This window comes from Staurois parvus, unplaced genomic scaffold, assembly GCF_062004578.1.
Source record: "Staurois parvus isolate SC_StPar_1 unplaced genomic scaffold, SC_StPar_1.0 ptg000597l, whole genome shotgun sequence".
Lineage (NCBI taxonomy): Eukaryota > Metazoa > Chordata > Amphibia > Anura > Ranidae > Staurois > Staurois parvus.
Genome location: NW_028318393.1, coordinates 1,654,486 through 1,671,654, shown reverse-complemented (window position 1 = coordinate 1,671,654; position 17,169 = coordinate 1,654,486). Strand labels below are relative to the sequence as shown.

Here is a 17,169-nt window from a genome sequence, read left to right as displayed (position 1 = left end):
TGACATACAATTTAAAATAAATACTTGTCATGCCTTCAGCAATTTGTTCTTTGTTAATTAGGCATTATTAGTATGCCTTATCAGTTTGTAATTCTCTGTTCGTTGTGTAACTGCTCCATCTAGTGGCTGTTTGTATACACTGCATCTTTTCACAGTAGAAGTTTGACCCATTTCAGCTTCCATAGCTTGTAGCCTATGAACTCTGATTACATCATCAGCCCTGCTCATAGCAGCCATTTCCTCATCACAGACTCCATTCCTGTGGTAACCACGCTGCTGGTAGGATCCAACCCTCACATTCAGGTTCACAATAGCATCGTCGTTTCACCTCTTATATCTTTGCAATAAAGACAAAGTTGGACGTTGCTTCTTTGTCAACTCATTGCCGAGAAAGGTTTAGCTGTCTGTCAAGCTATGTACCTTCACACATAAGGAGGACAGAACAGTGAAACGACGACTTCTTACAAGCTGGATACGAGGACTGCGACTCCTGAAGTCCTGACTGCAGTGAAACGACGGCTTCTTACAAGCTGGATACGAGGACTGCGACTCCTGAAGTCCTGACTGCAGTGAAACGACGGCTTCTTACAAGCTGGATACGAGGACTGCGACTCCTGAAGTCCTGACTGCAGTGAAACGACAGCTTCTTACAAGCTGGATACGAGGACTGCGACTCCTGAAGTCCTGACTGCAGCGAAACGGTGGCTTCTCACAAGCTGGATAGGAGAAACTACGCAGCATCGCCACCCGCAGCGGTTGCAACTGTGCTAACCCGTTCACAGCATCATCATGTCAGCAAGGGAATCCGGACAGTTCGAGACAAGGTCTCGCATCTCAGTTAACTCCAGAGGCTCAGGGAGATCTTTGAGTAGCTCCACCGTCGCCATTGCCCGCGCGAAGGCCGAGGCCGCCAAAACCCGCGCGACATTTGCCGAACAAGAAAGACAATTAAAAATAGAGAAAGCATGCATGGAAGCAGCTCTAGAAAAGCTAACTGTGGAAAAAGAAGCTGCAGCTGCTGTAGCAGAAGCAGAGGCTTTAGAGGAAGCAGCAAACTTCACAAGCGATAGACTCAGCTACATAAGTAGGCCCGAACCCAGTCTTCACAATAACTCGCAACGCACTACAGATTACGTACTGAAACATGCTAAGTCAGAAGACGGCCTAAATCCAGGTCCAAGAGCGACATCAACCCCTGCTAAGGAGCTCCAACAGACTCCAGTCATACAACAAGCGACCTCAGTTAACCAAAGACCCTGCATGGAACAAGTCGACGGTTCCATAGGACATCAACCCTCAATGCAACCTGCATTCAAACCCACAAATGATCGCAGTATGGTCAAACCCTTTAAGGAAGAACAAGTAGATGGTGCCTATTACAGCAACAATCTGTCAAACAGAGATACAGGTATGTCAGATTTTCTAAAATTCTTTGCCCGACGTGAGTTAATAACCAAGGGACTCTCCAAGTTTAATGACAGACCTGAAAGCTATAGGTCATGGCGATCATCATTCAGGAATAATATCAGAGATCTGGATCTGTCCGCATGTGAAGAAGTAGATCTTCTTGTCAAGTGGCTAGGAAATGAGTCGACAGAGCATGCAAGGCGGATTAGAGACATTAATATTAACTACCCAATCAGAGGGTTAAACATGATATGGGAGAGACTTGAGGAGTGTTACGGCTCACCAGAAGTGATAGAGAACGCACTTTTCAAAAGAATTGAGGATTTCCCTAAGATCCAAAACAAAGATTCCCAGAAGCTAAGAGAACTGAGTGATCTGTTAACAGAGCTACAAGTTGCCAAAACTGAAGGAGACTTACAAGGTCTGGCATTCTTAGATACTGCACGTGGTGTAAACCCCATAGTACAAAAATTACCGTACAACCTGCAAGAGAAGTGGATTGCTCAAGGCTCCAGGTACAAGCAACAGTACGATGTCTCGTTCCCTCCATTCTCTTTCTTTATGGACTTCGTGCACCAACAAGCAAAAACTAGGAATGATCCCAGCTTTAACTTCTCGATGTTTGACACCGCTTACCCCAAATCAGGTAAACCTATCTCACTTCGTAACATGAAAGGTACACCGGTTGCAGTACACAAAACCAGTGTGTCTCTTAAAGACTCCTCAAACAAAACCTACAGTACTACAGAGTCTGAGACGATCTCCACAAAGGACCCATGCAGAGAATGTCCTCTACATAAGAAACCACACTCATTGTTGAAATGCAGAGGATTTAGAGGAAAACTTCTCAGGGATCGCAGAACTTTCCTCAAGGAAAACCACATTTGCTACAGGTGTTGTGCCTCAACCTCTCATCTTGCAAAGGACTGCATAGCGAACATCAAATGCTCGGAATGCAACAGTGAAGCGCACAATACAGCTTTACACCCTGGGCCAGCCCCATGGACTCTCACACCCAGAGACCAGGCTGTAGAGCACGGCGGGGAGGAGGGAGACACAGTACCTCCTGAAGTGACACCCCAGTGCACCCAAGTCTGTGGAGAAGGTCTTAGTAACAAATCTTGCTCCAAGATTTGTCTTGTTACAGTTTACCCCATCGGTCATAAAGAGAAAGCGGTAAGGTTGTATGCCATCCTTGATGACCAAAGCAATAGATCTCTTGCAAACTCAGCCTTTTTTGATATCAGTATTAAAGGACACTGCTCTTCATATTCACTTAAAACTTGCGCTGGTGTGAGTGAAGAAAAAGGCAGAAGAGCTACTGGTTTCCAAGTCGAATCCATAAATAGTGAAGCATCCCTGCAACTACCTACCTTGATTGAATGCAATCAGATCCCAAACAATAGAGAAGAGATTCCTACACCTGAGGCAGCATTACATCATGAACATTTAAAGACCATAGCGCATCTCATACCTGCACTCGACCCAAAGGCCCAAATAGTACTTCTCCTTGGGAGAGATATCATAAGAGTCCACAAGGTAAGAAAACAAATAAATGGTCCTCATAGTTCTCCATATGCTCAGAAGCTTGACCTGGGGTGGGTCATCATAGGTGATGTTTGCCTAGGAAATGTTCACAAGCCAACCACAGTGAATTCTCTTTACACAAATACCTTGGAGAATTGACGTCCATCCCTCTTTCAGCCTTGTCCTAACAGATTCCTTCTAAGAGAGAAGCCGGCAAGTGTGCTATATCCTGACTTTACAGAAACCGAGAACCACTCTTGCAGTGAAGACCAAGATCACTTGGGGTGCACGGTGTTCCAGAGGACAAAGGAAGACCACAAGATAGCTCCCTCTATTGAAGATGAGGCCTTCTTGGGCATAATGGAACAAGGATTCTTCAAGGATAAAACAAACACCTGGGTTGCACCACCACCTTTCAAAACACAGAGACGTCATCTTCCTAACAACAGGTATCAAGCCTTAAAACGCTTCTGTTCACTTAGACGCAACTTTCAGAAAAGACCAGAGATGATGGAACATTTCTTCTTATTCATGAAAAAGATGTTTGAGAACAATCATGCAGAAGTAGCTCCACCCCTAAAAGAAAAAGAAGAATGCTGGTATCTACCAATCTTCGGCGTTTACCACCCTAAGAAGCCAGGACGAATCCGAGTGGTATTTGACTCCAGTTCACAGTATGAGGGAGTCTCTCTCAATGATGTCCTTTTGACAGGACCAGACCTCAATAACACACTTCTCGGTGTCCTCATCAGATTCCGTAAAGAACCCATCGCTATAGTTGCCGACATACAACAAATGTTCTATTGTTTCCTAGTAAAAGAAGAGCACAGGAACTTCTTGAGATTTCTTTGGTTCAAGGACAATGACCCTACTCAAGACATCATAGAATATCGCATGAAAGTGCATGTTTTTGGCAACAGCCCATCTCCAGCTGTCGCTATTTATGGACTCAGACTCTCTGCTCAAGAAGGTGAAAAAGACTATGGGAAAGACGTTAAGAAGTTTGTTGAAAGAGACTTCTATGTAGATGATGGCTTAAAGTCGCTTCCCTCACCAGAGGCTGCAATCAGTCTACTCAAAAGGACCCAGAGTATGCTTTCCTGTTCAAACCTCAGACTTCATAAGATAGCTTCAAACAGCAAAGTTGTTATGGAAGCCTTCTCTACTCAAGATCATGCCAGTGATTTGAAAGATTTAGACTTAGCGACAGACCCGATACCCAAGCAGCGCAGCCTAGGGCTCAGCTGGGACCTCAAATCTGACACCTTTACCTTTCAGGTCGACCAAGAACAAAAGCCTTTCACACGACGTGGAGTGTTATCTACCATTAACAGTCTATATGATCCACTTGGATTTGCAGCTCCTGTGATCATCCAAGGTAAGACTCTGCTCAGAGAGTTAACCACAGATACGTGTGATTGGGATTCGCCACTTCCCTCAGAGAAAGAAGCACTATGGATAGCATGGAGAAACTCTCTACAGGCATTATCTAACTTACATATCTATAGGCCATATGCCCACTTCTCCCCTGCAGAAGTTCAGTCTAGGCAGCTGTGCATATTTTGTGATGCTTCGGTAAAAGCAATCGCTGCAGTCGCTTACCTTAAAACTATAAACATTAAAGGTCAAGTCCAAATTGGCTTTGTAATGGGCAAGGCAAAACTGGCACCAAGCCCTGAGATTACCATACCAAGACTGGAACTTTGTGCCGCTGTTCTGGCAGTAGAGCTGGCAGATCTCATTGTGAAATAGATATAAAACTTGTCAGTACAATGTTTCATACAGACAGCAAAGTAGTATTGGGCTACATTTACAATGAGACTAGGAGATTCTATGTCTATGTTCATAACAGAGTTCAAAGAATTAGGAGGTCAACACAGCCTACCCAGTGGTGCTATGTACCAACTGACCTCAACCCAGCAGACCATGCTACAAGAGCTGTTCCAGCAGCTCACCTTAAAGATACTACGTGGTTCACAGGGCCACCATTCCTCTACAAACCTGTACTTCACACCCTGGAGAAATACTCATTTCAGCTATTAGAACCAAATGCTGATGCAGAGATTCGTCCTCATATTTCTGTACTCACCACAAGAGTTTCTCACAAAGAGCTTGGATCCAAACGATTCGACAAGTTTTCTACGTGGAAATCACTGAACAGAGCTATAGCCGGCTTGATCCACATAGCCAGATCCTTTAGAGCCACACCTACAGGATCAGATCACTGCAAAGGTTGGCATTACTGTCACAAGGCCCATACAGTGGATGAGCTCACACAGGCCAGAGACGTTATCATCCGTTGTATCCAACAAGAGGTTTATACTCAAGAATTTGAACTCATCCAAAATCAAAAGAGTGTTCCTAAAGACAGTTCCCTCAAGAGGCTTGACCCCTTCATAGATGCTAATGGACTGTTGAGAGTTGGGGGACGTATTTCAAATGCAAAGTTCGAGAGTAAAGAATGTAATCCCATAATACTTCCAAGCAATCACATTGCATCTTTACTTGTGCAACACTACCATGAGAAGACTAAACATCAGGGACGTTTGTTCACTGAAGGAGCTTTACGTAGAGCTGGATTTTGGGTAGTGGGAGCGAAAAGACTTGTGAGTTGTCTTATTTTCAAATGTGTCACTTGCAAAAAACTACGTGGTATGTTTCAGTCACAGAAGATGGCTAACCTCCCTGCGGACCAATTCAGTATAGAACCTCCCTTTACTAATGTTGGTCTTGACGTGTTTGGTCCCTGGTCTGTCACCACACGGCACACTAGAGGAGGCCAGGCAAACAGCAAACGCTGGGCAGTCATATTTACATGCATGAGTATCAGGGCTGTGCATATAGAAGTTATCGAGTCTTTAGACACATCCAGCTTTATAAATGCTCTCAGACGTTTCATCTCCATCAGAGGCCCAGTTAAACTAATCCGCTCTGATAGAGGTACCAACTTCGTTGGGGCCTGCAAAGAACTGCATATCCCCTCAAACATTGACAGTGACCATGTAGAGAGATATCTTGCCGCCCAAGACTGTAAATGGACATTCAACCCCCCACATGCGTCTCGCATGGGAGGCTCTTGGGAGCGTATGATTGGCATAGCTCGCCGGATCCTTGATTCTGTCTTTCTACAGCTGGGAACTTCGAGGCTCACCCATGAAACCCTCTCAACCTTCATGGCCGAAGTAGTGGCGATCATGAACGCCAGACCTTTGACTTCAATATCCAGTGATCCAGAAGATCCCTTCTTGCTCACCCCTTCCACTCTTCTCACCCAAAAAGTCGGTACAGCATCGGCTCCTCCTGGCGAATTTAGTGCTAAAGACTTGTACAAGTGTCAGTGGAGACGAGTGCAAACTCTAGCAGATACCTTCTGGGATAAATGGAGAAAACAATACATCTCTACTCTACATGTCCGGAATAAATGGCAAACCAGTAAACCCAACATGGAGGTTGGTAATGTTGTTCTTGTCAAAGACTCTCAGTCAAGAAGAAATGACTGGCCTTTGGGACTGATAACCAAGGTGTTCCCAAGTGAAGATGGGAAAGTCAGAAAAGTGGAGGTCAAGGTCTGCAGACAACAGGAGCCCAAACTCTTTCTCAGACCCGTTACTGAACTGGTTTTGTTGCTCTCTCCAGGGGTGATTTAATGTGGTATCCTTTAGATACCAGACGGGGAGTGTCATGCCTTCAGCAATTTGTTCTTTGTTAATTAGGCATTATTAGTATGCCTTATCAGTTTGTAATTCTCTGTTCATTGTGTAACTGCTCCATCTAGTGGCTGTTTGTATACACTGCATCTTTTCACAGTAGAAGTTTGACCCATTTCAGCTTCCATAGCTTGTAGCCTATGAACTCTGATTACATAATCAGCCCTGCTCATAGCAGCCATTTCCTCATCACAGACTCCATTCCTGTGGTAACCACGCTGCTGGTAGGATCCAACCCTCACATTCAGGTTCACAATAGCATCGTCGGTACGTCTACACACATGTCTATATCTTATGCATCTGTGTTTTATGTAACCTACATATCTTACATGTGTTTATATGTGCATTGCCTTACTGTAATGTATAATATGCTTTGTCACATGGCAGACAGTGTTACTAAGCGCCTTATTTTCTGTTCCTCAGTTTCACCTCTTATATCTTTGCAATAAAGACAAAGTTGGACGTTGCTTCTTTGTCAACTCATTGCCGAGAAAGGTTTAGCTGTCTGTCAAGCTATGTACCTTCACACATAAGGAGGACAGAACAATACTGTATACTGCACATGTAAAGAGCCAATTATGCCTGTGATTTGTCCCATTTATCATGATATAAAAATTCTGCTTTTGGCAAAGATATTGGCAAAGCTGTGGTCTACAGTAGTACTATAAAAGTGGCTATAGATGGATTGTTTTTTTTTGTATTCAGCTAGTGGGCTAAACGAAAAAACGGATTCCTTCATTCATACAACTGAGGTGGATAGAGGAGTCCTTCCTGTATTGTATTCTGACATTGGGGACTCTCCACTGTAAGAACACGCTAATCACTAGCTGCAGCCACTGTTCAAGCCAAATTTTCCAACAAGCCTGTTAGCCAGAAGACGATCACACATGGATCGAGATTTGTCCAGTCCCTGCTGAACTGGTTGGATTTCAAACTATCTATTCCTAGCTTTACTTCTGTCAACAGAGAAAGCAGGTTTAATTCTAATTGCCGCCTCACAATGACCCAACCTTGTCTGGCTGTAAATTTCAATAAAACGAAAAATGTTATGTGGAATTGCTTGCAGCAATCAGAATGTTTGAGCGTAAAGCACAAAAACAACAAGTATTAGCTGGTGCCTTCACCTAATTTCACATTCAAATGTGTTAAATCATAAGGCTCTTAAGCAAAAAGCATAAACTTCTGATAAACCCTTTTTGATGTGAAACACATCAAGGCATTAGCTGATTTATATTGATTTTGTAACTTTAAATAAGTCATGATAGTTGCAACAGTTCAATAGACCATTTGTTTCACAGTTTTTATTGACAAATTTAAAATGGTATTAAACCCAGAAACAAAAATGAAATACTGTATATTGTAGCTTACCAAATCTTGGCTGTGGTGGCTGCATTAGTTTTCGTTTTTAGGAATTTTTCCTTTATTTAGCCTAGTGATCCAGCCAGGAAAACACTTCCTGTTTTAGGCCTATTTCACGTGAGCAGACCGATCAGGTCCGCCTATCCGTTTTTCAGGCAGCCCCAATCTGACCATCCATTGTTCTCTATAGGGAGGAGGATTTAAGCAGACAAGTGTCCGTTTACACCTGCCTGCATCCGATCCAGTCTGCTAAAAACACATGGATAGGGATCCATTCCCAATGCATCTAGCAGATATGATTGGATGACAGTTGAATGTAAATGGTCAGGCAGGCCATTTACATTTGACCACCCAGTAGAGAACAGCGGGCTGTGTCTGTGTCTGCACTGCATATATAGTTAATTTAATGATTCTTTTTTTTTTCTTCTCTCTTTCCAGTCTGCCCCTTGATCCAAATGAGGATAGTTTAAATTTGTTTGTAGAAGTGAATACCTTGTTGGATAAATTGTTGCTATGTAATTTATGATTTTTCATGTTATCTTTTTATAATGTTATCTTTTTTGTTCTCCATAGTTCGCTTCAATAATATTGTTTTCAACCACAAAACTTTTGTAATATCACAGTGATATCCTGATGAAGCGGGGGATCCTGTAAAAACACGTAGACCTACGACCTATTCAAGAACTTGTGACATCGTTGGGACTGACCCATTTCATTGCAGTTCTTTCTATTTGTATATTTGTTTTAAATTCTCATGTTGCTCACGTTTGACCTTTTAGAGATTAATACTTGTAATAAAGTTTGTTTTTAGAATACAGCCACTTCATCTATGATTGATAAGCTGCACAATCACAATCCTGATTCAGCAGGGGACACGTGCACACGTGTCCAATAACCGAAAGCAGGCGGCGACATACATGTACATTGCCTAGCCTGCAGCTGCCATGCGCTTCCAGTAGATGTACTGTGAACAAGTGGTAAGCAGTTAAACATATATAGGCAGACAAAAACAAACAGAATCATGAGGACCACATGATATGGACAAAACACAAAAAAAAGCACAAAAGTTTTCTTTCAACTTGAACTTTCTGATGCATAAAGTTAAAGAAGCAACTGATTTGATCTGACGGTACCTGGTTATGATTCCATGTAGTTTCCTTCTGCTGTTTTCCCTCTAATAACTGAACTTCCAGCAACTGCTGAAACCTTTTAGCATCATTTAGTTGATGTTCTTTCTGTGTAAGTGCCATTTGTTTTTTTTGAAGTTCCATCTGCGTTAAGAGCAATGTGTTCTGCAGGTCTAAAAAATCCATCTGTGTTGGCATTACCTGGAAAAACTAAAACATACAACAAATCAAAGTCTAATGTTTGTCTACCATCAACCATAAGCTTGATTTTTTTATTTTATTTAAAAGTTAGGTCTGTCTAATATATAGTTGGTAGGTATTTCAGCTAAGAACTGCCCAGTGACATACAGTAGTTCTGGGTGAGCAATGGTGACCTGAATTACCTAACAACTTCCTATGTCTCTTGAAGATTTCATTAGCAAAATCTCTATGTCATTCACCATCTATTAAACAGGGTTCTCATTCTCAATAATGGATTTTCAATAAATAATATATGTCAGAAGGAATTATAGCTCCTTGCTTGGATGTATAATAGTGGTGGCTAAAGAACAGCGCAGAAAGCTGCAGTGATGCACTCCTTCAGTATGTACTCATATGCAAATTCAATACAGATTAAAACTGCTGTTGTCAGTAATAGCCATGCCATGTAATTACCACAACAGTGTTCACGAATACAAGTAGAGGCATTCATTGACACACTAACATGGTAACTAGGGGTGTACTTTCTCTGCATGTTGTTTCGCCAATCGCATCCAAACTTCAAAGACAGACTTGAGTCTGACTAGAGCCTGAGAAACATTTAATCTTAATAATGAATATTCAGTGACTGTACATGCAGGAGCTCTTAAGAGTTCAAAATCATCAAAAAATAAAAGTAAGTCTGGTTCACTACTTAAATGCCAAGAAAAAAAAAACTGAAGGCGATAGACTAAACTTCCACTGTGCATCTCAAGATTTAATTTGCAGATATGGAGTGCACCTTGCCAACCTCTTATCCTCAATCCTCATTTTATTCTGGAGAGATTAAATAATTTGAAATTTGAATTTATAAGTACAACTCCAATTCCAAAAAAGTTGGGACAATGTGTAAAATCTACATAAAAACAGAATGCAATGATTTGGAAAACTCAAACCCATATTTTATTCACAATAGAAAACAGAAAGCATATCAAATGTTTAAACTGAGGAAATGTATAATTTTAAGGGGAAAAAAAAGTAATTTTGAAATTGATGGCAGCAACACACCTCAAAAGAGTTAGGACAGGGCAACAAAAGGTAGTTCTTTTAACCCTAGTAAATAGTTCTGGTAACCCTGGTGACAACCAGGGATTCCCTCACGTTGGGGGAATTTCCCCTCTTTTCCTGTTTTGGCTATGTGACAGGAAGTAAAAGGAAATCTCCCAAATGAGATACAGGCGGCAACAAAACTGACAAGGGTTAAAACCCTCCCTTAGGCTACACAAAATAAAAAAAAAGGGTTTGCCTTTTGCTCCATTATCCGCTTCCTGACCTCCCTATAGCATAAGTATTGCTACAGGGCAGCAGGGCTGCGCAAAATCATAATTATATACGTGATTTTGTATTTCCAGGTAGGGGGTGCGTGTGCCCTACCTGTGCTGCCATTGGCAGCTTCAGCTGTTGATCACCGGGTCCCGGCCGGTGATTCCCCGCCGGAACTCGGCAATCGCCGAGTATCACTGACGAGGGAGAGGTCTATATGTAAACAATACAGTAAAGTAAAGTTAAATGTACACAGTAAAGCACAGCACACAGTATAACACACACAGTTAACCCTTTGAACGCCCCAGATGTTAACCCCTTCCTGCCCAGTGTCATTAGTAAAGTGTCAGTGTTTTTTATTAGCACTGATCACTGTATTAGTGTCACTGCGGATGTCCATGACAGTTAGTCAGTTCCCCCCCAGTGTCAAAATGCCTGCCGCAGTTCTGCAGTCCCACTATAAGTCTCTGATCGTCGCCATTACTAGTATAAGAAAAAAATTAAAATAAAAATTCCAGTATATATACGGCCACTTTTAGATGCTATAACTTTCATGTAAACCAATTAAATTACACGTATTGGGACGTAGCAGAATACATGTTGGCCAAAATTTATGACAAAATTTGAATTTTTTACATTTTTCTACTGGATATGTTTTATAGCACAAAGTAAAAAATATTGGTTTTTTTTTTTTCAAAATTGTCTGTCTTTTTTTGTTTATATTGCAAAAAAATAAAAAAAAATGCACAGACGATCAAATACCACCGAAAGAAAGCTCCATTTGTGGGAAAAAAAGGACATAAATTTAATTTGGGTGCAGCGTTGCATGACCGTGCAATTGTCAGTTAAGGTAACACAGCGCTGTATCGCAAAAAATGGCCTGGTCAGGAAAGGGGTTAAATCCTCTGGAGGACAAGTGGTTGAATTAGTAAAATCACATATAAACTGTAACATGTTATTGTAATTTTGATGATTTTTTTAATGTACCCTTCAACAAATATAACTGGTAATCAGGACACCAGATGCGTTTGGAAAAGTGAAATGACAATAACAATGAATTTTTCTCAGTGTGTATAATTCATATATTGAGCTGTGGTTATGTGTTTGAAAAAAGTAGAGCAGGCTGCATTTTTTCACAATGCAACAAGTATGAATGCATGTAAATGGAATGCATATAAATGCAGCTCACTGAAAAAAACCTGCAGGTTTGTTTTAAATGAAAAGTAAAAAAAAAAAAACACATGGAAAAAAAGCGGATGCAAAAACGCATCACAACTCATTGCAATATGTATGCAAACAAGTGTTAACACAATGGCTTTATCTGTGGGTTTTACATTGCATTCTGGTATTAACAGGCCCTAAATCTGATCTTAGCTTGCTACTATTAATTAATTAATACTACCTGAATGTTTTACTAAACTGCAGCAGCCTGTTAAAGTAATAATACAGCTGTTTTTGTAGTTTACATAGGGCTTGTGGTACTGATTAAATGTGATGCTCTTTGTACAATTTGTAAGCCAAATGTTAGCTTATTAGAACCAAGATCATGAAAGCAATCTACTTCTATTCCAAAATCATCTCTGGCTAAAGTCACACATGTTGGAAGTTTTAGAATATCCTGTTAGCACTGATAATTTGTTGTCAAAATTCCCACTTTCACACTAACAGCCCTGCTGAACACATGGCTGCTGGTGTGCACTGGGAGGAAACAGTGCAGACTCACTAATCTCAGCGCATCACGCTAATGCCAGCAGCATGGTGTGAGGCACTAAACCGCATCACACCATGTTGTGATAAAAAAAAGCACTGCATGCAGTAAAATGTACCTGCATGCAGTACTGTTTTTCAGTGCACACCACCGTAACATGGTGGTGTGAACTGGCCTCATAAAGAACAAGGCTTTTTGCCTTGTCTTGCATTGGGACTGCACTGGGCAAGGCTGTCCACCACAGTCTCAGTGCACCTGGTGCACAGCAGCACATTCGTCTATAAATGTTACTTACTTGTAAATGCTCGTTCTGACTTTTCAGAAGCATATCCTGCAACTTAGAAATGGTATCCTCGTGGTCGCCTATTATTTGATATAATTCCGTCACCTAGAAGATAACAGCACCAAAATGTCAAATTTCTTACATCCTTACTTAAAAAGTACAACAGTGGTAGAAATTATATATTTGCCCTCGTTTAAATTTCTTAAGGGTAGAGTAAGAAGAACTTCTATATTTCAGGTATGGATCTATTAACTGGTCAATGATTTTTACTTATACTAACATAATACATATTTATTTTTTGGATTTAAAAAACTTTGTTTTGAGAGTATTGCATTATAAAAATTATTTTACTTTCTATGCAAATTAAAGACAAGACATAACAAAATGAAAATACACGCTGTTCTCTAGTATGACCAGTGTTACTGTGGATGAAAATTGCAGATCTTATTCTGTGATTTGTTCTTTGTGTAATAATGATAAAATGACAATTCTGGTATTCAGCATATTCAGATTATTCACAAGTTTAAAAGGCTATTCTTTCATGTGATACTACAAAGGCATCCCTAGCACTCCTGGCTAGCCTATCATGTTTATGCTGTAAAGACACTAGGGTCGTTGTTTCGAAATCCAACCAGGGCACTACCTGTGCGCAGTTTGCAAGTTCTCCCTGTGCCTGCCTGGTTTTCCTTCGGGTACTCTGGTTTCCTCCCACACTCCGAAGACATGCCGGTAGGTTAATTGGCTCCTGTCTAAATTGGCCCAAGCATGTGTATGTATGAATATGAGTTAGGGACCATATATTGTAAGCTCCTTCAGGGTTAGGGACTGATGTGAATGTACAATATATATATGTAAAGCGTTGCGTAAACTGATGGCACTATATAAGTACCTGTAATAATAATACAAATATTAACAAAAGCTTGTGCAGGATGAGTAGTATATTGCATATCATAACACTGTAGTCCAGCCAAGGACTCCAGCCAGGGACCGCAGCCACAAGGTTGAAAAGGATGATAACAATTTCAATGCCACTGCGTCAGCGTTGACACCACAGGGACAGAATTTACTTGAAGCTCCATTTTAAGCAAAATCTCCAAGGATTTTACACTACACCCTGTTCCAAATTATTATGCAAATGATATTCTTCACATTTACCTAAATAATTGATGTAAATAACAGTCAGCATAATTCTCATGTTATCAACTATTAAGAGTACAATTCAAATTTTATTGAACAAACCTCCTAATGATAACAGTATTTTTTTTAAACATAAAAAAAACGTACAATGCACTGTTCCAAATTATTACGCACAGCAAGTTTCAAAACACTTTATAGGTTGTAAAGAACTGAAAATTGTCATTTGTTGTGTTTGCAGCATATTTACTGAAATCAAAAGCTATTTCAATTAAACTTTTAACAACATTTTAACTTTTTAAACATTTTAACAGGTCACGTTACATTGTAACATAGGAGCCCTTATTTGATAGCAGCTTCACAAGTCTTGCATCCATTGAACTTGTGAGTTTTTGGACAGTTTCTGCTTGAATTTGTTTGCAAGATGTCAGAATAGCCTCCCAGAGCTGCTGTTTGGATGTAAACTGCCTCCCACCCTCATAGATCTTTTGCTTGAGGATGCTCCAAAGGTTCTCAATAGGATTGAGGTCAGGGGAGGATGGAGGCCACACCATGACTTTCTCTCCTTTTATCCCCATAGCAGCCATTGATGTAGAGGTATTCTTTGCAGTATGAGATGGAAAGTATAGTTCTTCCTTCTGTACCAGGGAAGAAAGTGGTCAGTCATAAACTCCACATACTTTGCAGAGGTCATCTTTACACCTTCGGGAACCCTAAAGGGGCCGACCGGCTCTGTTTCCATGATTCCGGCCCAAAACATGACTCCACCACCGCCTTGCTGACGTTGCAGCCTTGTTGGAACAGGGTGGCCATCCACCAACCATCCAATACTCCATCCATCTGGACCATCCAGGGTTGCACGGCACTCATCAGTGAACAGGACTGTTTGAAAATTAGTCTTCATGTATTTTTCTGCCCAATGCAGCCATTTCTGCTTGTGAGCATTGGTTAGTGGTGGCCGAATAGAAAGTTTATGCACAGCTGGAAGACTATGGAGGACTCTACACCTTGATGTCCGTGGGACTCGAGAGGCACCAGCAGCTGCAAATATCTGTCTGCTGCTATGTAATGGTATTTTAGCAGCTGCTCTCTTGATCCGATGCATGGATCTGGCAGAAATCTTCCTCAATGTGCCTTTATCTGCACGAACCCGTCTGTGCTCTGAATCAGCCACAAATCTCTTAATAGTGCGATGATCACGCTTAAGTTTTCGTGAAATATCTAATGTTTTCATACCTCGTCCAAGGCATTGAACTATTTCACTCTTTTCGACAGCAGAGAGATCCTTTTTCTTGCCCATATTGCTTGAAAACGGTGCTCTGCTTAATAATGTGGAACACCCTCCTTTAGTAGTTTTTCCTTAAATTGGGCTCACCTGCCAATCTAATTATCACAGGTGTCCGAGATTGTTTTCAATGATCAAAAGAGCCCTGAGACACAATGCCATCCATGAGTTAAACTGAAAAACAAAATATTTAATCTTTGTGACACTTAAATAGAATTTGCATAATAATTTGGAACAGGGTGTAGAAACAGCAGGCATTAAACAAAAATTGGGTATTTGTATATATCCTCTTTATGTACAAAAATAGAATCAATATATGTTAGATACTCTTTAACCGCTTCAATACCGTGCAATTTTACACCTTCCTGCCCAGGCCATTTTTCAGGTTTCAGCGCTCTCACACTTTGAATGACAATTGCGCGGTCATACAACACTGTACCCAAACTAAAATTTTATCATTTTCTTCACACAACTAGAGCTTTCTTTGGTGGTATTTAATCACCGCTGGGGTTTTTATTTTTTGCTAAATTAACAAAAAAAGACCAAAAATTTTGAAAAAAAAACACATTTTTCTTTGTTTCTGTTATAAAAGTTTACAAATAAATAATTGTTCTTCATAAATTTAGGCCGAGATGTATTCTGCTACATGTCTTTGGTGAAAATAACCCAAATTAGGATGTATTTTTTAGTTTGTAGGAAAGTTATAGAGTTCACAAACTATGGTATAGATCTGAAAATTGATCAATCCTGAAGTACTGACGGCCAATCTAATTTCTTGAGGTCCAAGAATGTCAGAATAGTACAGATATCCCCAAATGACCCCTTTTTGCAGAGTAGACAGTCCGACGTACTTCATAAGAGGCATGGCGAGTTTTTTGAAGTTGTATTTTTTTGTCATACTTTTTCGGAAAATGAAAAAATTAAAAAAATTATTTTCACTATTTTTTTTTTACATACTGTCACCAGTGCAGTACAGCGTCATCATATAACTGGCATGGCGGTGAACAGGGACACTGACTGGTGACAGTATGAAAAAAATATATATATTTTTTTTTTATTTTTTTTTTTATTTTTTTATTTTTTTTTTTCATATTTTACTATGACCAAAGTAGTACAATGTTACCATAGTAACATTGTACTACTTTGGGGAAGTGATCAGTATTTTTTTTTTTTTTTTTACACAATTTGCTTATAGCAAAGAATTACTTTGCTATAAGCAAGCATTTACCTGAATGAAATCGATTCATTCAGCTTTTTTTTTTTTTTTTTTTGTGCTTAGCTGTGATTTGGTCACAGCTAATCACATGACATGTGCATGTGATTAGCTGTGACCATTCACAGCTAGGCACTAGTATACAATGGATGGCATCATGAATGAAGCCATCCATGTATACAACTGTCATGTGACCTGCTGTGATTGGTCACAGCAGGTCACATGGTACCAGCAACGGGAGCCGGTACTCGGATCTGTCATCGGCCATGTCCGAGGTGCATGGCCGGTAACAGATCGCACTGCTGCGCCGCTCTGCATTCGCGCAAACGGCGCATGTGCGGGAGCACGCCAAATGGCACCCGGAATGGAGAGACACATCTGAAGCCGCCAAACGGCCATTGGCCGGGCGGCTAATGATTAAAGAAAGGGTCCCCATAACACTAAGTAAATGTAGCCATGTATAGGTAGAAGAATTAAAGAAACAAAAAGTATATAAGAAAGACAGATAAATCATGTCTGCAAGAGTATTACAATACAAACTAACTACTGAAAAATATTTTAAAAACCAGTGGAACCCTAGCTGGATCATCACAGACATACACTATATTGCCAAAAGTATTGGGACACCCCTCTAAATCAATGGATTCAGGTGTTCCAATCACCTCCATGGCCACAGGTGTATACAATCAAGCACCTAGGCATGCAGACTGCTTCTACAAACATTTGTGAAAGAATGGGTCGCTCTCAGGAGCTCAGTGATTTCAAGCGTGGTAGGCTGCCACCTGTGCAGTAAATCCATCCATGAAATTTCTTTGCTAATAAATATTCCATGCTCAACTGTTAGTGGTAGCAACTGGGAACAACAGAAACTCAGCCACAAAGTGGTAGGCCTTGTGAAAGGACAGAGCGGGGTCAATGC

At 40.7% G+C, this 17,169-nt stretch overlaps 1 protein-coding gene across 4 annotated transcripts in view; it reads right to left on the bottom strand.

Annotated features, from left to right (window-relative positions):
• LOC149449887 (myomegalin-like) overlaps positions 1–17,169 on the bottom strand; it is a 415,368-nt gene that overhangs the window by 298,220 nt on the left and 99,979 nt on the right. For all 4 annotated transcript variants that reach the window (XM_089692642.1, XM_089692639.1, XM_089692640.1 and 1 more), the window contains 2 exons: positions 12,631–12,723; positions 9,134–9,337 (listed from right to left, as the gene is read on the bottom strand). In XM_089692642.1, coding sequence (XP_089548768.1) covers positions 9,134–9,337; positions 12,631–12,723 — 297 coding nt within the window. The remainder of the gene's footprint in view (positions 1–9,133; positions 9,338–12,630; positions 12,724–17,169) is intronic.